The sequence below is a fragment of the Dryas octopetala genome, chromosome 1, assembly GCF_963921425.1.
Source record: "Dryas octopetala chromosome 1, drDryOcto1.1, whole genome shotgun sequence".
Taxonomy (NCBI): domain Eukaryota; kingdom Viridiplantae; phylum Streptophyta; class Magnoliopsida; order Rosales; family Rosaceae; genus Dryas; species Dryas octopetala.
In genome coordinates, this window is record NC_141366.1 from 23154844 (window position 1) to 23165325 (window position 10482).

Below are 10482 nucleotides of genomic sequence, written 5' to 3' on the forward strand. Positions count from 1 at the left end.
CATCTCACGTGTCATTACTTTATTGGACAGAGCTTTTCTTTTCCTTTTTGGGTTTTTATTTTTATTTTTTAGTATCAAATGTATAAATTTCATGTAAGTTGCCACATAAGGTGGTATGAAATTGTGGTATAAACATATTGGATATCTAGTACTACTGTTATAATAATTCCCACTGTCAAACAGTAGCTATTTTCAATTTTTCACTATGCAAAAAAACTCAAATACAAGGCAATCATAGCCTCACTTACATATTGTTACTAACAAGCAATAACAACCATAGCCTTACTTACAGATTGTTACTGACAAGCAGTAACAACTATAGCCTCACTTACATATTATTACTGACAAGCAGCAACAACCATAGCCTCACTTATATATTGTTATTGCTTGATAGCCCCCACTTACATATTCAAAGTATACAAACAAGCAAATACACTTGAATAACATGTTTGAAGTCCTAGATGATACACAGTGCACATAGCAGTCCTAGATTAGAGGTGTCAACCAGGCCGGCCCGGCCTGTTTAAATTGAGCTCATCGTGCTTTCGTGCCGTGCTCGGGCCGACCCATATAGTTAAGACTTAAGCTCAGCACGGCCCATGGCCCGCGGGCCATTCGTGCTCGTGCTCGTGTCGTGCCTTAAACGGGCTAGCCCACAGACCTTTTTTTATTTTTATTTTTTAGAGTGATAAAACTAATCTTATAATATTTTTTCTGATTTATAATTAAATATTAACATTATTTTTCATGAAAATTGAATATTTTTGTTGAAAAGTTCTTTAAAAATGGAAAAAAATAATGTTAAAATAGTCGTGCCTAATTTGGGCCCGTGCTCGTGCCGTGCTTGGCCCGTGTCTTGCTCGTGCCGTGCCGTGCCGTGCCCGATGGGCTAAAATTTGGCCCAGCCCGGCCCATTTAATCGTGTTGTGTCGTGTCGTGTCGTGCTTATTTTAATCGTGTCGTGCCGTGTCGTGCTCGGGCCGGCCCAACCCGTTTGACACCTCTATCCTAGATGATACACTAATACTATTCGAATAACATGTTCTCCACAAGAGATGTATTGTGCAGAAGAACTGTCTAGCAGTTGCTCAACAGACTTTTCAGTCAGATACATCTCAGCTATATCTTCATCATCGTCTAGCAAGTGTTCTAGTTCATCCCTCACCTACAGATATCGAAAAAAGACATATATAAATATGCACCATCCTGATCACATACAAATTCCCAAAATGAAACACATTCACATGCATCAATGTATAAGAACCTTCTAAACACACCCTATTATAGCAACCAAGCTGCTCTTAACTTGGCGGACACGCTCCAAATCCAAAGTACTAATCTTTGAACTCATCTTATCCAAAGCTGGGATAAACTTCTTCCTCCAATCTCTTTGTCCGCACTTTCCCAAATCAAAAAGAAATTAAACACAAAAATTGCAATCAAAACAAAAAAGGGTCATAAATCAAAGTGGAATTAATAAAAAAATATTCAATACTTTGCTCTCTAAGCATCGGCAAGCAGCCTCAAGGCAAGCCTCCTCCGTTGTCGATTCACCACCGTGGCTAGGTGGATGGGTGATCGGAGGGTACCGTTGTGTTCAGAGCGACGAAAGGAACAAACCTTGATAGGTTTGGTGCCTCGTCGTGGCCAGAAGAAGCAGATCGCCGTAGGAGTAGACTCTCAGTTTTTGTGTCGTTTTGTCGCCGTTGGTTACTGGATGGACGATTGGAAGCCATGGGAAGGAAGATGAGGACGAAGAGGTGAGAACGGGGAGGTGGGTCTTGCCTCCATACATGGCCGGACGGTGATGCATCAAGGAGAGAGAGAATGACGGTGAAGAGAGAGAATGATGGTGAAGAAAGAGAATAGAGATAATGGGAGTTGCCGGTTGCGCGTGAGTGAGGAGAGAGAAATGAGAGAGGGAGTGGGAGAGAGACGGAGAAGGGAAAGAAAATTAAAACGTGGACCAAAAAAAATAAAATGTGGGCTGGATCCAAATGAAGTGGACCCGCTGTGAAGCTCAATAAAAAGGTAGACTTTAGAGAAATTAGGTGACCCAAATTGGGGTTATTGAAAATTATCTTAAATTTTAATATGTGCCTCCAAGTAATATATATATAATATATATAATTTTTTAAAAAGAAGAAGTTCCAATTCAAAAGTAAAAATAGCCTAATTGAAATAGGCCCATCAATTTGTTAAACCCACCAATTAAACAGATACCTATTTAATTTAACTAAGTAAATTAAAGGAAAAAAAAAAAAAAGAGTTATAGAAACCCCCAACGTGAAAAAAACTTAAAACCCAAATCCCCTTATCCCCAAATTTCTAAAACAAAACCTACACTAAACCCTTTTATCTCACATTCAAGATATTTTGGTCATAGATCAATTTACATCCAACGTGAGATAAGCTGTGTTGTTGTCGTCTTGGATCAATTTAAACAAGGTATGGTTTTTTGGTATACATGATGCTTTGATGCAATTATAAAATTTTTGTTTGGGATATATGTAGTTTGCTATATGTTTTGTTATGTTATAATTTTTATTTTGAATTATTATAATGAATTTTTTGAGCGTTTATGAAAAAATAAAATACGTGAGTGTGTATGAAGGTCGAGATGACAAGAGCCTCGTTTATATTGTTCGCCTTGGGCCGCCGAATCTCAAGGCCAACATTGGATAGTCGATACTAGGTCTATGTGCTTTGCTTCAGGACTAGAGGGAGGGTTGGTTCGTATATATAGGGCTGGGTTTTTTCTTGATTTACCGAAAAATATCGATGTTGTACCGATTGGTATGGTTTTTTTTTTTTTTTTTTTAATTTCTGGTATTGGAGTAAATACCGCACTGTATCTGCTAAAAACAGGATCGAAATGGTATTGATATACCCATACCGGCGGTATACCGATCTATACTGATACCGTACCTCCTTCTCTTCTTCTTCTTCTCTAGTTTCAGATTTGCAGAATAAGTTCTTATTTTTTCGATCTGTTTTGTGGGTCTTTTTTTTGGGCCTTTGTCTTATATTTTGTTTGGGCCTTTTGTTTTGTGTTTTTTTTTTTAGTCAAGCTCAAAGTCTCACACACCCACACCCCTAAATCCCTATTACTTAATACCCAATTACCTAGCCACCACCATCTCTCTCTCTCTCTCTCTCTCTCTCTCTCTCTCTCTCTCTCTCTCTCTCTCCACCACCATCTCTTTGCGATCCCCGCCATCACCACCATCTCAGATCCCCACCACCACCACGAACTCCACCCTTGAACCACCTTCGCCTCCCTCTCTCTCCCTCTATGTCTTATCTCTCTTTGTCTGATTTCTTTAATTTGGGGTTGATTTGTCTTTAATTTGGTTGTTGGTGTTGTTGTCGGCAGGCCTAATGCCGCTTTGACACCGCCCCTTTTCGATCGGTATCAGAGCCAAAAACCCTAATCTCAACCCCTATCAGTCGGAATTCGGTATTGATGTTTCGGTATGATAACCGTACCGAACCCACCCCTACGTATATATATAAAGAACCCAAGAATTTTCTAGTAAATACTGGGCCTTGAAAATATTTCGTGATTTTCTCTCCAACTTTCTAGGACTTTATGAGAGTCAATATGGGCTTGGACTACTAGACTGGAGGCACCACAAATTAGATAAGGACTAGGCTGAAATTCATTCTTTTCTCCAAAAGAAAAAAAAAAAAGTTTTTACAAATAGAAAATTATAAATAAATTAATAAAACATTTGAAAAGTTCATAATAGTCAAAATACAATTTCAGTTCTTATAATGATTACATGCACATATTTGATAATTACATAATAGTCAATGGGCCCGGCCCTATATAGTATTCATAATGTTCAATTACTATTATGCCCTTTAAAAATTGAATTTAGACATAACAAAGATGCATATTTGACATATTATCAAACTCTCAATCCGTTTATTGATAGTCTGTAATAATCCAAACAACTCAAAAACTAAAACTATAGAAATAAATGAAAATACACTCAGCCACTTTCGCAGGGATCTCGATTGCATTTAGCATATGCAATAAGCCTTTAAACCCCTAAGTTATCCTTAGAGGACGAGTTATAGTCTCGTGAGGATTTTCAGGATGACACCCACAACCATCGAAAACATGATGTTATATATAATTTACTCAATCAAAAGTCTGCTACTTGAGTGCGATCAAAAAAGCAGCATGTTGGACCTCCATCTGGTAGAAGAGCCAACTTGAGTGGACCTGCAGCTCCCTCTTCTACAGACATTGTCCCTGTATGAAAGTTGAGATCTGTCTTAATGAAGCCTGGATACACACAGTTGATATACATGTTGGGATGCTTCTTTGCAAGGATTCTAGTGTAGGCATTGAGGGTGGTCTTGGAAATGGTATATGCAGGATGCATCATCATCCATCCATTGGCTTCCAATGCATTTTCTTTAAAATCATGCCGGAATCTTTTCAAAACTGCATCCACTTTCTCCTCTGTCAGTGCTTCTACATTCCCAAGTTCATTTCTTATCTCTTCACTTGGAATGTTCTGCAAGGAGTATATTTAGGATGTAGAGGTGAATCACTAGTTCAGATGGATGGAATATGAGAGAAAATTGCCATGTTGGTTTGTCATATAGCTCATATTGGATTCGATGAAAACTTATGATATAGAGAAATGTTTTATAACTAGACAGCTCGACATGTTATGTTGTTATACTATTAATTTTCACCATATAAATTGATCGATGATTATGTTGATTCTTATTTGAATGAGTTGTTCAAACTCAAGCAGATCGACGAACATTACATACCCTATATACAAATCATGATACATTAATGCCTTTTTGGAATCCTACCCTAGAGTTCCATAGTAATGATGAAAGATGGTTTGGTTTGAGGTTGATTTAAATAGTCAGCTGGTAGATTACGTCTTTCAATCTTATTAGAAAACCACAGCCTTTTTCATATAGTTTGTTTCCCTCTACAACAAAGATTCCAATACTTGTCAACTTAGCAGATGAACAAAATTGGGTTCATTCAGTCATATATGCTGCTGAACACCCACAGGGCTAGTTGTTAATAGTCATACTTAATCATGATATTGTAAATTATGACAGGCTGGGCTGACCTTTAGTGTACTCCTTATAGAGGTGACATTCACAATCCTTGCTCCTCCAGAAGAGAGTTGCAGGAGTGGGAGGAGGGCCTCAGTTACTCTTTTGACACCATAGTAATTAGTATTCAAGCTTTCTTCAGCCGTCTCATAAGTGTATTTAATTACACTTTTAATTTCATTGGCCGCTTTGCCTGAAAGCTGCATAAAGAAAACTAGTTAAAGGTGCTGATTCTTAGTTGTCACTACATGAAAGTGAGTGATCGAGAGCCTTAAACTTACCCAAGATGCTTGATCAATGTTTAGGGCTTTTAGAGCTTCCGCATCAACTTCAGCTCCAGAAGCTCCGGCATTATTAACCTGTAGGAATCAAATGAACAATTGACCTTATTTTTACCCACCAAGGGTAAAAAGTTCATTCTAAATTTTGCAGAACATTGCAAAGCTAAAGAACCAATAAATTAATGCAATCACTACCTTAATTTATACATAAACCTGATCAAGAGGTACCTATTTTCCGAGGTTACTGAAAAAAAGCCCTTTGGCACCTATGCTTTCTATTGATAATTAGCTCATGTCCCAACATCTTAAGTTCCATATTCTATTGGAGTAATACTACAACATTTCTGTAAACATCTCTCACAAAGTGGGATCCACTTAGGATGAATCCTGAATTTGGATTCTAGCTTTAACTACTATTAGATTCAATCAGATGTAGACGAACGGACATGCGAACATGCCGCCGAGCGCTTGGTAGCATATTTTTTACAATGACCGAGTGCGGACGTCCACACCTGAATGAGCCTGTCTTTATTACACTTGTTTTACTTGTTTCAGAAGTTATATAAATCCATGAATGACTCCACACTCAATCAAAAAAGTAAAATGAATCAATTTTCTTTTTTACTCATACACCTTTGATTTACAATATATGGCTAAAATTAATTAAAAGTTAAGCAAAAACAAGCAAAAAAAAAAAAGAAGGAAGAGGAGGATTCAAATCTAACGAACCCTATCTATAGTAATGTAGTCAATAAATATGATACAAATGATTTATCAATACGTACGATTTGTATATTTTGACTCACCATGGGAAATTCCCTTGGATCGATGGCATATATAGTAGCATGTGTTTCGAAATAAGAGTAAATAGAAAGCTTACCAAGATATCAAGCCTGCCAAATTTGACCTGAATGAAGTTGGCCAAGGACTGGATACTAACTGGGTCCAACACATCAAGTTGATGAAAGACTACATTTGACAAACCCAAGTCATGGAGCTTTGATGTGGCTTCCCTTCCCCTTTTCTCATCTCTAGCGGTTAACATCGTCGTCACGCCTTGAGAAGCAAGTTGCCGCACTATCTCGAAGCCGAGACCCTTGTTTGCCCCTGTAACCACCGCATACCTACACAGCAACACACCACAATGTAATATTGCACCTCTTTTTATTAAGGTCACAGTGTTTAAGTACTCATAAATGAGTATAAGTTTGTTCTCACAACTAATTACATGAGCTCATAATAGGGTCCACCATGAGAGAGAAGGTGGTGGGCCCCATCATGGGCTCATGTGATTAGTTGTAAGAACAAACTTGATACTCATTTATGAGTACCCAAGTATTTTCCTTTTATTAATAGATTATTTAAGCCCTGTTTGTTTGACTAGAATGCTAGAATGAGAATACAAATTGTACGTTTTTTTGACTAGTCCGAAATGAAATGGTTTTGAACTTCCCTTTCTAACATTTGGAACAAGTAAGAATCGAGACAAAGAAATTAATGGTTTGCAAGCCAACGTATACATCATGCCTGGATGGAGTGAGAAATTGATTCCCATTTTTTATACAAGAATGTTAAATTGTAAAGTGAATTGTGTTAATACAAGAATTGTACCTCTCTGCTTCATTGCTTCCCATTATTGCAATGCTTAGATAAGCCTTGCGATCTTGTTTTCTTCCTGATCGAAACTGTGGAGCACAACAAGTTAAATATATGGTTACATGCATATTGTTCTATTATTTTAATGATATATAATGTACAAAACCTATGTCGTTTTTCTTCAAAACTTCAGTACTTCTTGCACACACTTAAATATATATATATGATCATAATATTCAGAAAACAACCTCGATGAAGATTTTTTCAATGTTTCAAGCAATGAAGACTGATGATGGGTTCTCTCAAGGACTTTTGCTGCATGTCCTCAAATTTTAGCTTTTTTTCTCACCTTGATTGCGTTAAAAGTTAAACATTCAATATTTCATGCACAAGGAAACTAATTCTCGAATTGGAATCTTTTGTTTGGGTTTTTTTTTTTTTTTTTTTTTAATTCAGGGGGAGAGGGGATCAAACTTGGGTATAGAGGGGCAAATTTTACAACTCTTCAAACTAGCTAGCTAGACTACCCACCAACTGCTTTTGTTTGAGATTCTTGAGTTATAGAGATATGGAGAAAGAGGGTGAGAGATAAAGCCTTCTTTATGTGTGCTGTGTACCCAAAGCAAACTGAATTAAAAGGAAAATTTAAAAAATTGCCACAATTAATTTAATTTAATGACTTTTAGCCATTTTTTAAAGAATTTTGAAATCTTACTCTTGAGTAGTACTTGAGCACTGCATTGGGAAGTGCTCGAACCTTCTCAAGTAGTGCTCAACCCTATTAAGTAATGATCGAGCAGTACTTCTCGATAAGAGCTTGAGTATTAGTCTAAGGTCGTTTGATTTAAAACAAAAAAAATATTTTGAGTTGAGGGATGGAGGATCGAACTTGGGTGTAAAGTGGGCAATTTCATCATGGCCCTTCTAATTAGGCTACTCAACAACTGCTTTGATTTCAAAATTCTAAAAAAAATGTTTATAAGTCTTTAGTGAAAAGAAAAAAAAAAAGGTTAATTTTCAAAATTTCTTCAATGAAATGTCTTCTTGCAATTATATTACTAATATAATAAAATCCCAAGCATCTAGTGCATTTCAGTAAAGTAAAATAACAGTAATAAATATAGAGTAGCAGTTTTTCTTCCTTATATTTTAAAACCCTGAACATCTAGTGCAATTATATTTTGTACAGTTGCATTCTTCTCCCTTAATTTTCTTTTTTTATTTGCTCAATTATCTAACTATAAAAATAAAGGAGTGCAAACGTACAAAATTGGAATGTGAAAACAAGAGTAAATTTTAGGAAAAAAACAAAACAAAGCAAATAACATCTCACTATAAGAAATGTGAGCAAAGTCCACTCTCATTGGTGGCATTGGCATAGAATGTGGTGACAATTGGGCAATAGGGACTGAAGTGCTTCGATTTTAACAAAAAATGATGGCAAATGGGCAATAGGGACTAAAGTTCTCAATTACCACCTCATTTTGTGCCACCAATGAGAAATGTGTTTTGCTCACATTTCTTGTAGTGTCTACTACAATTCTTTGGAAAAAAAAAAATAATAATTAGTTTAATAAAATCCAAATGAGTTAAAAGAATAACAAATCCCTACAAGTACAAACCTACTTCTTACATCTATGCAATTATAGTATAGAAGAACCCCAAAAATCATCAATTCCATTTATTGAAAACTCATCAACAAAAACACAATTATGCTTCGGATGGGGTTGGCGTTTTCTTACTGTTGGGTGCGCCTTGATGGCCATGATGGGGTTACTATTGCACTTCTTGAAATCCTTGGGGCAAGGTTGGATTGTAATGGCCTTTAGTATTTATATCTCTCCAACCAAAATCCAACCAGATTTCATTATTAATGATTTCCAATAAAATGAGTAACTTTTCAATTAATATCACTAGATCTTGATAGATTGTTTTAAATACTAATTGAATACTATAACAGATTGCCAGATACTCTTAAAATCCAAATTGAACTCAATAGTAAATTAATAGTTAAGGTCGATCTCCCCATCTATAACAAATATTAATTAGCTACATACATTTCATGCTAATTGGTAACCAGAGTAATTTTATTTAGGCTATAGTTTAATTTAGGATAAAGTATCAATGGATGCCATGAGAATTCACCAAGAAAACCCTCACACACTTAATTTTGATTCTTGAGAAATCTTGATGCTTATCAAAATAAATTGAATTAAGCACAATTCAACATTTATTTCAAAGAATATTATGTCATACGCGCATGAAATGAATAAAGCAATAGCTCTAGCAAATTGTATAATCATATAATAATATTTTAATATTTTTACCAAAACAATTTTTTATTAATATCCTTAGCAAAAGAATATTACAAATTTTTTTCATTGAATATTAAATAATGATAAAAAAATTCCATGATATTCAAAGCTTTATAAAAATAATCTTACTTAATGCTTTCACATTATACTCTTTCCATATAAAAGATTATACCATGTAAACATCATTTGTTATTCTATAAATAATTTACTTTAATGTTTATCGCCAATAAAAAATTATAAATTATTTAGACAAAATATTATCTTCAAATTTTACAAATATAATTTCCCTTAATATTTCCCCAACAAATATTTTTTTTCCATAGAATATTTTCTTGACATTCCATATTTTACATAAATAATTTATTCTCATATTTTATCGAATAAAATACTTTAGATTATTTATAAATTATTTTACATTAATCAAGAATATAAAATAAAAGCAATAAATCAAAGAACATGTCAATGAAGAACATATATAGCACAAAATTTTCGATGTGCTACCCTAGCCATCATGCTTGTTTTGTTTTAATTAAATAAAATCCTAGCATGCTTCTAGTTAAATTCAAGCAATCAATAAGCAAAAAATGCTTATGTTCCCACCCTATATATTTTTCATTTTTTTTTCTTTTTCATATTGAAAAAGTAATAAGATTGAGAGGTGTTAAGCTTTTTAGCATCCTGGCCGACAACTATTTTTCCATAGGACCTCCCCTACAGTATCGTCACCGCAATAGAGTTTAACCACCAAGTTCGGAATGGATTGGTGTGGTTCCTCTACGCCTAGGACACCAGAATAGCGAACCATGTATTATCCTATTTTTTCACCCACCTTATTTTTACTTCTCCCATTAAATTTGAAAAACATATAAAAACACTACACACCCCTCATTATTCCTATAATATCCTTTGATGTACCAACTCAAACACTCACTCAATAAACATTAATTCTTTCCACCCCTTAATTAACTATTATCTCACTCTTTCAAGTGAATTGAAAGACTGTCTGGGATGTTTCATGGTTATATACAAACGTTGGGTAGCTAGACCACTCTTTGAAGTATTTATTCATATTAGTATTCACTCTTGTTCTCAATTGGTGCTTGTTGTAGTTAGTTATTCATATGTGATGTAATCATTGACCTCTTTGATCGAAGATCTGCATTTGGTATGCGATTATTTGAATTACAAGT

At 35.1% G+C, this 10482-nt stretch overlaps 1 protein-coding gene across 1 annotated transcript; it reads right to left on the bottom strand.

Moving 5' to 3' along the window:
* Positions 1 to 4154: 4154 nt before the first annotated feature.
* On the bottom strand, positions 4155 to 7015 carry LOC147299233 (short-chain dehydrogenase/reductase 1-like). Its single transcript, XM_086228967.1, has 5 exons — positions 6993 to 7015; positions 6262 to 6505; positions 5382 to 5459; positions 5115 to 5300; positions 4155 to 4532 (listed from the first exon to the last, which is right to left on the bottom strand). Exons 1-5 carry the CDS (start codon positions 7013 to 7015, stop codon positions 4155 to 4157), a joined length of 909 nt encoding a protein of 302 aa, XP_086085093.1.
* Between the last annotated feature and the right edge of the window lie 3467 nt (positions 7016 to 10482).